This window comes from Ruditapes philippinarum, unplaced genomic scaffold, assembly GCF_026571515.1.
Source record: "Ruditapes philippinarum isolate M1 unplaced genomic scaffold, ASM2657151v2 ctg468_1_1_1_1, whole genome shotgun sequence".
NCBI classification, from domain to species: domain Eukaryota; kingdom Metazoa; phylum Mollusca; class Bivalvia; order Venerida; family Veneridae; genus Ruditapes; species Ruditapes philippinarum.
In genome coordinates, this window is record NW_026857880.1 from 609,712 (window position 1) to 628,074 (window position 18,363).

The window sequence follows — 18,363 nt, forward strand, 5'->3', positions numbered from 1 at the left end:
ATTCAGATTTTTATTTTTAATGCCTGAACAACAGAATACATACGGTTTTAACAATATAAACAAAATGGTACATATTTATTGTTTGTATTTGCGTCAAAAAATATTATAAAGTCATGTTAAACCATCTCATTATATGTGTGTATATTTATCTATCAATTTATTGTTATCATGATTTATCTTAACTTTTTTGTCAAGAATTTCTCAAAGTTATCGAAATGACTTTGAACAATCTTTTGTCTCTATCACATAAACTGTTGTCAGTTTTTCGAAACTAAGACAATAGATGTTATTTTGAATATAAAATTAATATTTAAACAAAAAAAATAACTTTGAAAAGAAACTTACTTACCTTAATTTGTCCAAACAAATATCCTCTACATGATATAAAATATTCACTATACCAAAGCTTGATGAAAAATCCCATTTAATTAATTTAATTTCTGTTAAGTAAAGACTTACCCCTTGTTCCGCCAAGGCGAAGAGAAGATAATAACACCAGAGAGTCATCAGTATTTATTAAGCAAACTTTGAAACAGGTGTTAACAATCATTCATTATAGGTTCTATATTCGTTTATTTTCAAGGTCTTGACAAACCTTGTTATTACTATATCGTCCAATCAAATTTTGACAAATATTTTGTTTTTAACATAGAAATAGAAACACATTTTATAAAGAACACAGCTGTTGATTTTTATATGTGAAATACTTGTAATTATTGAAGTCACTCTACTATCGTGTTAAATCAATAGTATGTTGATTTGTAGTTGTTGTTTGTTTTTTTCTTTGCTAAATAACTTAATTTTAAACGAAACAAGTAAAACCAAAAGGTTCAAATACAAAGCATTGTAAAGGTAAACATAAAGCTGTGATGCTTATAACAAGGTTATCAACTTTAGAATTGCATGTCTTAGACCATTCGATCACAACATTTTTAAGGATGTTTTGAACTTCAAAATTTTACGAGTTCATGTTAAATGCTGAATTCTGCTTTAGCGGTGCTAGGAGTTGGTGACAGTAGCTTGCAATTACCACTATCGTCCATGAACAGGCTCAATGAAACCGAGCCTGCAACATTTTCAATTATATCGTGATGGGCATTCTTTAGGGGTTCTGTTTTTTTCTCTCTTTATAGAAACACAACATTGATCAAAAACAGTCTATGATTAACTATGTACTAACGGCTTGAAGTAATAAGATGGATAGCAATACGTATGAAAGTGTTTGTTGAAGGACTTTTGTATAGCACAATTGGTAAATGTTTATTTTAATATTCAATTCATGTCAAAAGGTTCGTTTTTCAGGAGCATTTGGTCCAACGGTAATTAGTAGGAATCTTTTGATGTACATTTTTCGTTTAACTTTCAGAACAACAGTATTGATCAAGAAATTAAATTATAACATCTCATAAACTCATACAAAGCAAATATATTTACTTATTTATTTCACCACGTGGTGGGTGATATGCTAATGTAATATTCATTGAAGATCAAAACAGTGTAACGGCTTGTGCTTGTTTGTCTTTCAATATGTTCATATAAAATTATTGAAAATAAAGTAAAAAATGGACTTGTTTAAGGACGTTTATCAAAAGTAAATTAAAGACAAAAAGCTCTATATGACAGTGCAGGAATCAAGGATGAATCTCTATATAAATTTTAAGACGTTCCCTATAAACTATCTATAACATATGTAAAATTTATGAATTTACACACCATATATACAAATAATGAGATTAAATGTATTATATGCCTAATACAGAACTGAAGAATGATCATTTTCGGTGAGGATACAGATTTTGCAGAGTTGTGGGTTCAAGCTCTACCGGGAGTCAACCTAACCTTTATTTCCGGTTCTTTTTCTTCCTCTTGTAGATTATGGTATACGAATAACGTTTTTGGAAATTCTTAAAGTTAAACGAATGAAAATGGGATAGTTTTTTTACTAGATATTTAAAAGGTAAATGACATTATTATCGTAAACAACATATGTTTCCATTTTATACAAATTAGTTTTTCTCTATTTATGCGAAAATACACATGTACAGTTTAACAACGCTAAATCTCGTTTCATCTTATCATGTTTATTATTATACCAATATGGTCGTTCATTTTGTTTATTTTAAATCAAATGGACATGATTGACTAGCTAGCACACAGTCTGCGCATAAAACCTCACCTTTGGTTTGGACTTATAATTAAATTTAACTGTTGTTAAAGATAAAATGAAGACATCACACCAATATGTTTATGAACAATTCGAAGTAGATGTGTTCTTACTTATTAATTATGATAAACATAATCTACACTATTAACAAAAGTCATTAATTCTCAGCAGTGAACAATGAGCTAAGCAAAAAGGCATTACCATTTATATAGGGAAATCAATGATCTTCTGTAATGCTCAGCTGACTAAGCAATTTAGTGGTGCATTCCTAAATATAGAGTCAAATGCTCTGTTGGAATGCACAGCTGGCTAGGCAATCTAGCGGAACATTCCTAAATATAGAGTAAAATGCTCTGCTATGATGCTAAGCTGGCTCAGCAATCTAGCGGGGCATTTCAGAGTTATAAATAAGTAAAAAATGCTCTGTTCGCTTACTCATCTATCAGGGCAGGGTATTCCTAAATATAGCGTGAAAAATGCTCTGTTGGAATGCGCAGCTGGCTCAGCAATCTAGCAGGGCATTCCCAAATTCCGGTCTAGTGTGAAAAATGCTCAGCTGGCAAGGCAATTCAGAAGAGTATTCTGAAATATAGTGTCAAAATGCTTTGATGGATTGCTTAGTTTGCTAGGCAATCTAGCAGCGCATTCTGAAATATAATGTGAAAATGCTCAGCTGGATTGCTCAGTTGGCTAGGCAATCTAGCAGGGCATCCTTAAATATAGTGTGCAAATATTCTTAGCTGGCTAGACAATCTAGCAGAGCTATTCTGAAATATATTGTCAAAATGCTCTGCTGGATTGCTCATCTGGCTAGGCAATCTAGCAGGGCATCATTAAAAATAGTGTGAAAATGCTTAACTGGCTAGACAGTACAGCAGAGCATTCTGAAATATAGTGTAAAAATGCCCTGCTAAAATGCTCATCTGGCTAGGCAATCTAGCAGGGCATCATTAAAAATAGTGTGAAAATGCTCAGCTTGCTAGACGATACAGCAGAGCATTCTGAAATATAGTGTAAAAATGTCCTGCTAAAATGCTCAGCTGGCTAGGCAATCTAGCAGGGCATTCTTAAATTATAGTGTAAAAATGCTCAGCTGGATAACAATCTAGCATGACATTCCTAAACAGAGTACAAAAATGACCTGCTTAAATACTGAGCTGGCTGAGCAAACTAGCAGGGCATTCTTAATTCAAGTATAAAATTGTTCTGCTGAAATGCCGAGCTGGCAGAAAAATGTAGCAGGGCATTCCTAAATACAGAGTTAATATTCGTCATCATTACTCCATAGGCATCCTCTTATAAAACAATTGCTTCTGAAATTGTTGTTTTTGTTGCTAGATCTATTTCACTGGTTTGCGTCTCCGCCTATGACTGACATCCTCGAAGACTTCCAGGATTGTGGTAGGAATGGATTGATAACATATTTCTGGTAACTCTCAGAAGTACATTTCGTTGGTTTGCGACTGATTATTGGGCACTCGAAGACTTTCAGAAATATTTTGTGCCAATACAGATTATGACTTTTTTGGCTTCTAAGGCTTCTTATGTCAAGGTACGTTTTTCAGGAGCAGTTGGTCCAAAGGTAATTAGTATGAAAGTTTTGTTGTACATGTTTTCGTTTAACTTTCAGAACAACAGTATTGATCAAGAAATTGAATTATAACATTTCATAAACTCATACAAAGCAAGTATATTTATGTATTTTTTATAATAAATTTCTGTCATTTTATCCGGTTTTGAACACATGGTGAGCAATATGCTAATATAATATTCATTGAAGATCAAAACAACGTAACGGCTTGTGTTTGTTTGTCAGTCAATATTTTCATGAAAAATAAAATAATTAAGATAGAACTAGCTTAAGGATCAAAAGTGAAAAAAATGCAGAAACCTTTATATGACCATATTTACAAAAAAATAGATTAAATGCATTATATGTCTAACGCAGAACTGAAGAATGTTCATTCTTTTCTTATACTTTACACTATTTTATTAAACAAATTAGTAATTTTTTAGGTATTTGTGTCAAGAGTATTGTGAAGTTTTATATAGTAAAGTTTAAATAGCATTGTCATTCATATAGCTTATACCTTAAATAGGAAACAGAAACTAACTGGTTGAAGGCTCACACCTCTTAAACAAAATAAGATAAAATGACCAAAATAGATGAGATCATTTAATTTCTTCTAAGGAACATAAACAAAACATCAAAATGTGAATAAGAATACAATCCACCCATCGGGACCAAGTTTGATAGCCAGCAAAGTTCCTCAACCTATATCTACTTAATTATGAGAGTTTAAATGTGTCACAGGACATATCGGCCTAAAGTAAGCCATTTAGAAGCGGAGTACAAAAAGTTACACCATCAGCTCAAGGCTTTATTATCGTAAACAACATATGTCTCCATTTTATTCAAATTAGTTTTCCCCTTTTTAATGCGAAAATAAAGTTAAACAACCCTAAATCTCGTTTCATCTTATCATGTCCTTGGGATTCAACTAAGTTCTATCAATTATTTTACCAATATGGTTGTTAATGTTGTTTATTTGGAATCAAGTGGACATGATTGACTAGCTAGCACACAGTCTGCGCATGAAACCTCACAATTGGTTTGGACTTATGATTAAATTTAATTGTTGGTAAAGATAATATGAGGACATCACACCAATATGTTTATGAACAGTTCTAAGTAGATGTGTTCCTATTTAGGCAGCACACCACACTAAATGAAGCCACAGCTACGAATGGCCAGGGAGGATTTCATGGATATAGTGACTATTGTGGATTTAAATGACTGGTTGTCTTTCAAATGCATTTTCAGCATCAAATCTGTTTTTGTGACATGTAATATGATCATTGGCAAATTCGAAAACATGGTTAGAAATCACATGCTGATAATTATAGATGTCAAGGCCGCCATTGTTTGTAAACCTTGCTTTTAAACAGCATGCTCGGTGAAATAGTTTGGGATCAGATTTATCAGACATATTGCTTGTAGGACATTGACGGCAGAAACTTGAAATTTAGTGTGGAGTGCTACCTTAACAATTATTATAAACATAATCTACACTATTTACAAAAGTCCTTAATTTTCAAGCTTAATATCTATCAGAACATCATTTAAACAAATTGTAACCGGCAGTTGATTCAACTATTTAAAAGGATTTTAACCTTACATTATTTGTGATTATTGCCTTTGAGTAACATATGTTTTAATATCTTTTATACATGATTTATCTAAATCACCAAAACGTTCAAAAGTACAAGCAAAACACAAAGTCAATATTGAAAGTCATTTACAACAGAAAATTGTTTAGTACTGTTCAGTTCTTGTAATTTTAAGTGTTTTTGAACATGAATTTATCTATTTCTTTTGACGTGACATTATTGAGACTCAAACACATAATCTCAGGGGTTAAACATACACATGAACCAAAAGGCCATATAACCTATAAAACATATAAGTTATATCGTCAATCAAATGTAAATGGTGTGAATCGATGGAAGACAATTGTTTAAAATACATGTTTGTTTTATTTTTTTATATTATATACTTTTAATTATTATTTGTTTGGTTTGGTTTTACAGCGCACCAACATAATGCATGGCATATGGCGCCGAAACATGAAAGATGATAATGGCTAACCACTGAAAAAATCACCGGGGTAAAAAAAACCACCTTACTTGCTGGAGCTAATAATTGCATAGACGTCAGTTATTCGAACCCATTTAGTCGCCTCTTACGATCACGCAGGGAAAAACGGTGGCTGAAATTCTGATGCCCCAACTCTTAAAGGTTACCCGACAGCCACAAGCGTGTTTAAATTGTTAAGTTTTACTGGTAATGAAAAAAAAAGAAGAAAAAACATATGTGATGATATTGTTATTTACATCTTGGAAGACTTCCTAATTAACGTATCAATAAATGGTTATTGACCCAAAACAAACACGTGCTTTATTTTCAAAAAAAAATATAATGCTTAAATAACACATTTTAAAATATTTCGTCAAAAACAAGACATGTTGTATCAAATGAACATTAAAGATATCAACCGAATTCAGAGGAGGAAATTTAGTTTAAACTTTATTTATTTAATAAATTGTACATAAAATGACATTTACAAACATTGCACAACAATGTGATTCAGACTGGATTGGAAAAAAAAGTTAAACAATACTAATATCAATTCCTCTCCAGTAAAACTAATTTTCAAGATAAAGATACAAAAATGTTGCGGTTAGATGTAAGCTCTGAATTAAATGTGACTCCCCTCTTTTACTTGTTATCCGTGTGCCATTTTCCCTTTGGTATCCTTTTCTAGTTGCAATGCTTTATGTCAATGGTTATATTATATGTCCTGATGATGTTACTATAATACTTCGGTTACCAATATATGATCCGCGCCATGACAAAACCAATATTGTACGTTTGCGACCAGCATTGATCCAGACCAGCATGTGCATCCGCGCAGTCTGATCAGGATCCATGCTGTTCACTTACAAACCTTTTTACAAGTAGAGAAGCTGATAGCGAACAGCATGGATCCTGATCAGACTGCTTGGATGAGCAGGCTGGTCTGGCTCCATGCTGGTTGCAAACGTACTATGTTGGTTTTGCCATGGCGCGGCTCATATTTGTTTTATGGGTTATGCTGTTTTTTGGTTAATGCGTATGTTTTGAAGCCGGAAATCATGGGTTTGAGTCTAAATGAAGTCATTTAAAAAATAGATAAGTTTGTGTCCTGTGAACGCGTTTCACAATCACTTAAAAGTACAAGTACTGAGCAATACTGAACACTTTTCTTTTCAAAAAAATTGACTTTCAATACTGACTTTGTATTTTGCTTGGTTTTTTTGAACGCTTTGGTGATTTAAGTTTATCATAAAAAAAAATAAACAGATGTTGCTCATATGCAAAATAAAATCACTAATAAAGTAAGGTTAAAATCCTTTTAAATCAGTGAATGATCAGTCGTTTACCTTTCGTTTATTAGATTTTCTGTCGGATATTAAACTTGAAAATTATAAGGACTTTTGTTGAAAGTGTAGATTATATTTAATCATATAAATAACAAAACATCTATTTCGAACGGTTTATAAAAATATTAATGGGATGTCTTCATTGCAACTCTTTTATCTTTTATCTATTGAAGCAGTTCAATTTAATAGAAATTTTTAACTAATTTTGATGTTTTATGCGCAGACTGCGTGCAAGCTAAACAACTATGTCCACTTTATTCAAAATAAACAACCATATTGGTTTAGTGATTAATAGAGCTTATAGTTGAGTTTCAATGACTGCATAAGGTTTAAAGTAATTTAATGTTGTTAACCTTTATTTTCGAATAAAAAAAGGAAATTCTTTTGAATAAAATGGAGACATATTATGTTGTTTACGATCATAATAAAGTCAAATACATGAGCTGATATTAAAGTTTTTATGTACTCCGATTCTAAATGGCTTATCTTAGAAGTTGGGTCAGATGCAGGCAGATATGTCCTGTGACACATTTAAACTCTCATAATTAAGAAGAAACAGGTTGAGGAACTTTTCTGGCTATCAAACTTGGTCCCGATGGGAGGATTGTATTCTAATTCATATTTTGAAGTTTCGTTTATGTTCCTTAGAAGAAATTAAATGATCTCATCCATTTTCTATTTTGCTCAATTTATCATATTTTATTAAAGAGGAGTGAGCCTTCAACCAGTGTCTGTGCCAAATTTAAGGTATAAGATATATAATAACAATGTTTCAAAAATCATTTAAACTTAAAATTTTCAACTTCATAATATTCTTGACACAAATATATATATATATGTTCGTGAGAGGGGGTAAATATTCTTCTTTAGGAATAGCAACCAGACCGTGGTGAATCTTGTAGAACAGGGATAATCTAGCATCTGAAGTCTGAGTTTCAGTTTTCGAAGCTTAATGTGTTAAGCTTAATATTCCGTGACGCTAGAGGTCTGACCATAATCTAGCTTGATCCACCGAGCTGCTCTTCTTTGGTGTGTGTGTGGGGGGGGGGGGGGGGGGGGGGGGGGAGTCAAACTTCAGAGCCATATTCAAGCTGCATGGGGTCTGACTAACGTCTGGTAAACAACTGACTTATTGGATTGGGATTTAATCTTTACGTTAAGAACTGCCTAGGAATCACAATTAAGGTTTGGTTTGTTTTCTTGGATGTCCTGTTAAATTTATGTGGGCATCCAATTTAAGGGTTTCTGATATATCCATGTCTAGGTATTTAGCTGAGGTAACCGATTCTGATAGGACTCCATGAAGGTAATACTGGTTTGGGATGTTTCCTTTTTGTGACGTAGATAACTTGACACTTGCAGGTCAACTCCACTCCAACTCCCACTTTTCTATTGTTTTAGAAATTAGATATTTAGATATTGATTTAGGTTATTAACTTTATTGATATTTGTTCTATTACAGGTTTTATTCTTTATAGAATAAACTAACAATATAGAATTTGTCCTTCCACGAACGACACTACATTATTATACCCCGATATCAAATGCTACGTTCTTTTCGTGTAAAGCTCCTTTTTCGTGTTTCTAGTCATCCGGATGCCTACAGAGTTGTCGACCTTTTATTTACATTGGTGACAAATATTTTATTCTTAAATTTAGAGCTTAGTCGGTTTATACATCCAGTTTTTTTACGATAATTTGCCGAATAATATAAAGTTACAATCAAAGACGATTTCCTCAAAGGAAATAGCTGAATACGATGAATAAAAAACAAGAAATAAGAGAAAAGGTTTGTACATACTTAATGGTTTCGGATAGTATAAAATTTCGGATATAATTTTTCAGGCATAGCCTTAGGAATCCCAGCACGCAGCTTTGCAAACATTGGAACAAAAGAAATGTCTGATTTTAAACATAAAATGTATTTTTTTAACATTTTCTTTTAACACACATAAGTTTATTTCCAAAGGCACTAATATCTCTCTTCCAGTGGAATCCTATAAGCATAATGTCAAACCTCTCGCAGGGACATGTGGAATCCACTATAATGTCAAACCTCTTGCAGGGACATGTGGAATCCACTATAATGTCAAACCTCTCGCAGGGACATGTGGAATCCTATAAGCATAATGTCAAACCTCTCGCAGGGACATGTGGAATCCACTATAATGTCAAACCTCTGGCAGGGACATGTGGAATCCACTATAATGTCAAACCTCTCGCAGGGACATGTGGAATCCACTTTAATGTCAAACCCCTCGCAGAGACGTAAGCATTACTTACGTCTTCATCCCAGCTGGGACATAAGGCATCAAAAAGATTTCATCATTTTCCCTGTCCTTTGCCAGATGCTAGCTTAGCTTGTCCCCATGTGTATCAGAGCTCTTAAAGTTCCCATTGGAGGGTTTGCCGCTAGGTTGTCCGAGGTCTTCCTGGCTTCCTTTTTCATGGTGGTGTCTAGTGTAATACTGTCTCACTGGGCATTCTTAGCAAATGATCTAGGCATCTCAAGTGTGGCTATTTAATCTTGGTAAAGGTGCTCTGACATTTGCTTAACCGCAACAGACATAGACATACTATCAGTGATTTTTTTTACTTTATTGGGAAGAGGCCTTAGCCTCTTGATTTTGGGAAAAATTATCGCTAAAATTGCTGATTTGGGAAGTAAGAAAGCTGGTTTAAGTTCAGATTTTTGGGAAAACTTCATGATTTTAAAGAAAATTTCAATTGGGAAGAGGTCTTTTTTCGGAGTCTGTTATATAAGTTGGAAAATCACTGACTATTGATATAATGTAAACATGGTCGAGGAATATTAAGATATGATAGAAATGATTGGACATGCCAAAGGTAAACAAGTTTAAAAGGTTTTCTGCCTGGGAAAGTTTTAATAACTTAATGATATCTTATTTAACTGTTTTCAAAATTGTTCGGAAAAAAAAACGTTTGTATCTAGAATATTATAGTTGACAATTTAATTGATCAATAGATGAAAGTCTTTGGAGACTGGTGACCATCAAAGACCAGAAACCAGAAAGTGTTGATTAGTAGGACACCCTGATCGTCCAGATACAGATACCGTACAAGATTTCCCTTGCAAACGTTTTGATGATACTCAGACTACAATACTATTTTCATGTTTACATTTAATTCTTTTAATGTTTTAATAGCACTTGAATATTCTTTCGTATTCTGATTTGAAACTACATGTACCATATGTGCATGAAGTATAGAGTTTATTAATTTATTCTAAAGAAATTTACAATGTTGATTAACCAATCAAGTATGGTTTACAGGTCACAATTGCTACTCCATGTACCAAAACAGTGTTTTAATAGCACTTGAATATTCTTTCGTATTCTGATTTGAAACTACATGTACCATATGTGCATGAAGTATAGAGTTTATTAATTTATTCTAAAGAAATTTACAATGTTGATTAACCAATCAAGTATGGTTTACAGGTCACAATTGCTACTCCATGTACCAAAACAGGTCATGTGCTCCTCCATGCCTCAAAAATTAAACACATATGTCTAGAAGAAATTAGTTGTTAGGGATTATAGAATGACATTAAGAGTTACATGTTGCAATGAGTGAATAGGATAGCAAAAGGAAAAAGTTATATGCAAATGATAGGATGATTTATTATTATATGATATACACATACTATATAACAAATTGACAAAAGTACAGGGACATATAATGACACAATACATAAGACATATGTACAAACAATACATTTAACATGTCAGTAACTACCCTCGTGACATACATGATACATCCATGATCCTATTTATATATTACTATATCTTATGTATCTTAAAGGTTAAAGAAATCAAGCAACGTCAGCAAAACTGGATGAAACAGAGAGCAGAAAGTCATGGAAACAGTCCAGGCAGAGAAACTTCCAGCATTGCTAAATCAGGTAGTATCTGGATTATTGTAAATAAATCCCCCCTCCCCCCCTGAACCCTCCACCACCCCCCCCCCCCCCTCCTGACTGTTAAAATTGTACTTATTTCCTTGGATTTACAATAAACTACTACATGTATTGTATCAATAACTCAAGGTGGGAGCATTTATTTGGGATGGTCAGTTTATTAAACTATATACAGTATTTATTTTATACTTATTATTTCATATAGCATTGCATATTTAAAATATCAAGGGAAATTCTAATGAGAGTTTTATATGAAGTTTATTTAATTTATATAAATAAAAAAAGATATTACTACAATATTGAATAGTTTCACTTTTGAAATAAAGTTTGAGGACAATTCTTTGGTTTTTAAACATTTTAGAAGTTTTTGATTACTTTAGAACTCATATGTATATATTTTACTTGAATTTTAAAGTAGAAGACTTAAGCTTTTGGCAGACTTAAATATTTCTTTAATGACCTGAATAACCAAATGCTTACACACTTATTCTTCAAATGTCTTTTACATCTAAAATGTAAATTATAATGACATTTTATTGTGGAAATCAATATCTGTGGTGTTTTTACAGCAGGGACTCAACAAAAAGTAACAACTAAATCACAAAGTGCTTCATTCCATGAGAAACCACCTAAAACTGATACACAATCACTTGTCAAAAACTTGATGTCATCAAACAAATCAAAGGCAAAGTTTCAAAATTGGTTGAAGGCAAAAGAGTCAGGAGGAAATATTGAGGTATTAATTGCAATTTATTTCTCTACCTTTTTGGTTCATACAGAATTTATTTTAGTTTGATTGTTTAGGAAACTATAAGGTTATACTTTACATACACTTTTCTCAGACTTTTGTTCTTCTATATCCAATATATATTTTGTATGCTTCAAATTTAATTTAATAACTCTCTATGCTGTAAACTCATACCCAATGATAATCCAGTGTTAAAATCTTATGTTCCATCCCAAGATTTAAATTACCAAATAAATATTTTTCATTGTTAAATAAAAATGTTCATGCAAACCATTTTTGTGATAACATACACATGGAACCCACTTTTTACACAAGTTGAATTCAGTTATTTTCTTGAGATGCAATTTAAATATTTCACAGGATCAAAAAAATAATGCATCATATAAGATTTGAATTATACAAAATAAATGTTAGATATGGAACTATAAAATTAATGATAGAATTTTGTAACTTTTGAATTAAATGCTTATAGAGTTAAAAAATATAATATAAAAATATGTAATAATATAATTTTATATAATTTGACTTGATGTGTTAATAAATTCATCAATTAAGTAACTTTAACCTCAAAGGGACAACATGCTATGTTTATCAGTACACTGAAATAGTAAATTTATAATTTTAGGTGTATGACACCCCACCCAGAGATACCAACCATAACAACAATCTATATAACAGTGATAAATACTCTGACAATCTTTACAATGACCAGCCATACAGGGACCATAAAGGTTCGGCCAGTGTTAATGTATTACGTGTTCCAAGTACAAGGTCACCAGAGTTTGCTACCCCTGATCCTAGTTGGAATAGTGATGATGAAACAGGGGAGATTACTGCAGCACAGTTACTATCACCTGATGACTTTGATTCAAGGGCTGACGATATAATAGGTAGTGTTTTAATTATCAAATAATCAATACCTTCACATGACTAAATTGCAGTCAATTTCTTTACCATTAAACTGTCATTTCATACTACTTTATATCTAATTTTTGGGTTCAGTTTAAAATCACACCAACAAATAACAGTGATCAGGCAACTTTACTTACTCACTGAAATGCATTATTTAATGCATCATAAGCTGATTTCCCTGCTGAAACTGAAAGTGATTAGCCAATGTTATAAGTTTATTTTAAACAGGCGAGTGTTTCATTAACATTCTGTAAGTTTTGCATATCTTTTTACCTAAATTTGAACTTATGCAAAATATAAATTTATGTTAATTGCGTTTCACTTAACAGATCATTCAATTTACACCAGCTATAAGTGAGCTTTACAGTATGTTTAAACTCACGCAAATGCCTAGCTAAGAAAGTGAAACGCAAATAAATACCTAAGTTCTGCTTACGCAAAAAGTTGTGTTCAAACTTGAGTTACGATAACATAAATATAAACAAATATCACATGTTATTATTTCATATATCTTGATGATTATGGAAATGGATATGAAAACATGTATAACTATTAGATACTATTAGATTTATATATGAATTCATCTCCGTTAAATCACATCGGTTCATCCATGCAGTCTGACCAGGCTCTGTGCTGTTTGCTGACCAACTTCAAATTTTCATCTTGATATCCCTATTTTAAGAAATTCAGCATGTTCTGAGTTATGTTAAAAGAAATCTTAGCTTTATGATAGCACAATCTGATTCAAGCACAACCTGCATTTATATTGAAGCACCAAAAGTGTGTGTAAATATGCAGTAAAATCACCGTTAACGATCTATTTTTATACATGTGATATAACCATTAAAAATGTGATATGCCAAAATTAATTTGGAAACTAATAAGGCACAATATTGCTTGAAATCAGATACATGTATAGCAGCATTTATTTGTTGATGTTGTGTTAGAATCAAAATATTACATCCCTAGCAGTGATTTTATCAATTTATACATGTGAAATCACTCTTTGTCATTGGATATGCAGTAAAATATAAATCCTCGCATCTGAACTTGACACAGTGATTTTATTTAGTATAAAATCATTGTTGATGATAATTAATTTATTTCTTTTATACAGTAAACAAGTACAAGTATAAGCTTAATAGAGGCAACATATTTGCAGGATGACTAGTGATTTATTTATTATTTTTCTCCTGTTTTATAGCAAGAGTGAAAGGTGATCTGGCACAAACAAACAGTGATTACAAGAGAAACTCTCATATAGATTACACTTATGAAACCTCCATGGATAAACCAGCTGAACAAGAATTGTCCAGTCATGTGTGTCCAACTTGTGAAAAACTAATGGTAATGTATATAGTAAAGAAATGTAATTGAACAGGTTAACATATTACTGGTTTGTCTTTCTTTGTCGTATCTTAACAAGAATGCTAAACATATGCTATATATATATATATTACTAAAAAACATGTACATATATTAGCCAAGTTTATGTTGTTTCTTCTCTTTTAGTAGTAAAAACGTTTTTGTCATTCCCGTCATAAAACAGTTTTTAAATTATTGTAAATATAAAACTGTTTTTCACATATCACAAAAATAAATTCAAGACAAAATCACATTTACTCCAATTTATTTGATACCAGCTTCAAAAATGATTTTTTCTTATAATTTTTAACAACAACTAAAATGTCTTACCAGTTATATTTATATTTCATTGTAGATGCCACCAAATGCAAGCCCAATGTTGTTAATACCATGTGGTCATACATTATGTAGCACATGCAGTAAGAAGACTAAATTTTGTGCAATATGTGGCTGTGCTGTTCAGTCCAGCACGCTCAATATTATGCTGCAACAAATAATTACCAACTTTCATACCAAACAGACACATAGACAGACAACTAGAAAATCAACAGGTTTGTGAAAGAAAGAAAATCATTTAAATATATCTATCGTATTTCTCATTTTGTATTCTTCTATAATTTCACAATATTGGATTATTTGGAATTTTACATGCTAAGATGTTGCAATTTCAAATTAAAATTTTCAGATTGAACTTTAGCTTGTGCTTCAGTTAACAGAGTTATTACAGTTCATTTTGTCTTTAACCATGTGTATGTGCTAGCCATCTTTATCATGAAAAGTAGGAATTGGGCGAGTGGTTAAGGTCAAACTTCTTGCCCCTCACTCCTTTGGGCTCGAATCCCAACAGGAACTTTGGAATATTTCATGTGAGGAGGCTATCCAGCTAGCTAAGGAAATGTCAGTGTTCTACTCCGGTGCCTGTTCATGCCTGAAATAATGCACGGAAAGGCACGTGAGGTCTTCCTCCACCAGTAAAGCTGGAACATCAGGCCATTTGACTTATACTGTGTCTGTGTGACTTTAACCAAATCAAACAGAAAACAAGCAAATCATAATAATTATTATAATTATCCTACTGAGTCAAACACATGTTAAACCTCTTTATACAATCATTTTTTTGATGAAATGTTCTCTAAACAATCATGTAACATGGCTTTTTTACTCTTTTATCATGTGACATGCACATTTTATGTATGAAATGAGCTTGATTTCATAAGTCATATTTGCTTTTTGTATTTAATGCAAGTCTTGAAATTTGTTAGCACAGTAGTGTTCCTAGTTTTCATATAAAAGAAAATAGATCATGAGAAGAGGATAATGCTCTAACCATTGCCATCTATAGCTCTTAATGTGCAGCTATGATAGCAATGTTGTGAATAATTTAATAGGAATGACATTTTCTACCATCTGTCATATAGTTTTTTAGCTCGACTTTTTGCAGAATAATCGAGCTAATGCAGTCACCCATTTGTTGGCGTCCCTGTGGTTAAGTTTTTAGTTTTTGTGTGTAAGCTGGTATCTCCATAACAACTGAAGGGAATGGATTGAAACTTCACACACTTGTTCTCTGTGATTATCTAACATGTTGGGCATAAGTCCCTTAACTCTGATTTGTTTTTTTGCATAATTATGCCCCTTTTTCCACTTAGAAATCCTTGGTTAAGTTTTTGCATGTAAGCTGGTATCTCCATAACTACTGAAGGGAATGGATTGAAACTTCACATACTTGTTTGCTGTTATTATCCAACATGATTGGCATAAGTCCCATAACTCTTGATTTGTTTTTTTCATAATTATGCCCCTTTTTCAGCTTAGAAATTCTTGGTAAAGGCTTTGCTTGGAAGCTGGTATCTCCATAACTACTGAAGGGTTTGTGCCTTTTTTGGGACAATTTTATGGAATCATAATAATAAAGCAGTGATTTCGAATTCCTGGATAAAACATCTTAATAACAAGCCTTTGTACCTTTTCGGACAATTTTATGTATTCATGTAAGTAAGCATTAATTATACTCGATGAAATACCCTTGTGAGAACTTTTTGAATAGTCGAGCGTTTCTGTCCTCCGACAGTTATTGTTTTAGCTTTACTAAAGAAGAAAAACAGACAAATCTTTTGTACTACAGACCCTTGCATTGGCTAACACTTGTCAAAATACTGCATGGAAATTCAGTTCACATGAACCTTTGCAAACAATATCAGCATCATAATTGTAGGTGTCTAACCAACTTTTTTACCAAGACACATAACTCTAGCATTGATTTTTACTAAATTGTTCCCCTTGATACACTTAATGACTGGTGTTGTTGTATTATTAGTACTTGCAATTCTCAAGAGATTTGTCTGTGTGAAAGCCCTTGTTTGCCTTGACACAACTCTTTTCCATACTGTATTCCATTTTATTCATGTTGTTTTGTTAAGCTATGAGAGATGTGTTGCATTTTTCAGTTTCAAGTTCAGTTCATGGAAAAAATTACCAGGAAGAGTACCAAAATTTGTTGACTAGGCAAGAGATTTTGCGGGAAGAATCTGAAAATATTTCCAGAAATGTTCAGAAACTTACACGGAAACTGAATCAAGACAAGCACCAGGTGGCCAGCATACAGAAGAAAGAGGAGGAAATAGAATTGGAGATTGAAGAGCTTCAAATGAAGCTAAAGCAATTAACTGAGCACAAGACAGAATATGAGAAGAATTGCTACACACATGAAATAGAAGTTAAACAAGAAAAGAATAGATTGGTGTTAGTGCAAGATTCATTAACATCTGTAGAACAACAAATTGAAAAAGTATGTAATGAATATATACTTATCATTGTTATACCTGCTTTCTCTTGTGAGTTATTTTTAAAACAATTTTAGCTAACGTCAGGCATGATCTATTTAGAAGCCTTCATATATGCCTTAGGATGTCACTCAGAGTGAGAAAAATGTGCACCTTTGCTTATAATTAAACCCAGAACCTTCCAACTTTCTTTCTGCAGCTCTACTGACTTGGAGCTCTGGCTGCTTACACATTTTCTTCCCGAACAAGTTGAAAGTTTTTTTACTGTGACATCTTGCTTTTTGTGCTTTGGCAGTTCTACTCAAAACCCATGGATGTGCTTTGGCAGTTCTACTCAAAACCCATGTATGTGCTTTGTCAATTATACTCAAAACCCATGTATGTGATTTGGCAGTTCTACTTAAAACCCATGTATGTATTTGGCAGTTCTACTTAAAACCCATTTACTAGTATGTGCTTTGGCAGTTCTACTCAAAACCCATGTATGTGCTTTGGCAGTTCTACTTAAAACCCATTTATGTGCTTTGGCAGTTCTACTCAAAACCCATGCATGTGCTTTGGCAGTTCTACTCAAAACCCATGTATGTGCTTTGGCAGTTCTACTCAAAAGCTTTGTATGTGATTTGGCAGTTCTACTCAAAACCTATGTAGACAATTATATTTGTGAATTTAAAATTAAGCACTGCTAAGGAGAGGTAAACTGGAAAGGTAGAATAATGACCTTTAGTTGAGGCTTGTTGTGGTTTTTGTCACAAAGTACTTTTGTGACCCAAATGTCTTTTTGCCTTGTATAACTAAAGAACAAAACTAAGGGTTACTGGTTCGTGAATTTAATTTGTAGAGGACACTATATATAATTCTAACTCAACATCAAACACCATGTATCATACATCATGCAACATACACATCATATCACATCAAGCCCTGAAAGTATAAATCTCAAACATTCCCTACTATCATGAAATAAATAGTTTTATACATGTGTAGATATTACAATTCCTTGATTATCATTAATCTAATATTCTATCAACTGATCAATTCATAACAAATAGAAACAGTGATTTCTAGGAATAACTATAAAATAAGAACATGCTCAGCCATCTTGAATTCTAATAAAAATTTATCAAAATAACTTTTATCAAATCCACAACTGTATTTAATTACTATAATTCTTCATTTAGTTGACATTATAACTATAAAGAACAAATGAATAAAACATACAAATAACCAATCCTCAATCCAAAACCTCTTAAAATTTTATATTCTTTTTTAATAAGTAAAATAACAATCTACAGTCACAATGACCCAAAACTTTTATAAAAAAAATGACCCAATACCCTAAATTTATGAGGGGAAATTATGATGGCAATAGAAAAAGTGTGGGGTCATAATTCACACAAAGTTAAATTAAAAAACAAACAAGGGTTTACAGAGTTACCTTTTTTGGAAAAAAATAAAAACCTTAAAA

The 18,363-nt window shown here is 32.3% G+C and overlaps 1 protein-coding gene across 1 annotated transcript; it reads left to right on the plus strand.

Moving 5' to 3' along the window:
- Positions 1-8,745: 8,745 nt before the first annotated feature.
- LOC132751376 (uncharacterized) lies at positions 8,746-16,900 on the plus strand (the record flags this gene model as incomplete). The annotated part of the gene is given in 7 exon segments (XM_060741539.1): positions 8,746-8,936; positions 10,973-11,072; positions 11,657-11,823; positions 12,461-12,725; positions 13,952-14,094; positions 14,468-14,663; positions 16,560-16,900. Coding segments are annotated over 7 exon segments (1,242 nt in total), but the record flags the coding sequence as incomplete, so codon positions are not given.
- Positions 16,901-18,363: the final 1,463 nt, after the last annotated feature.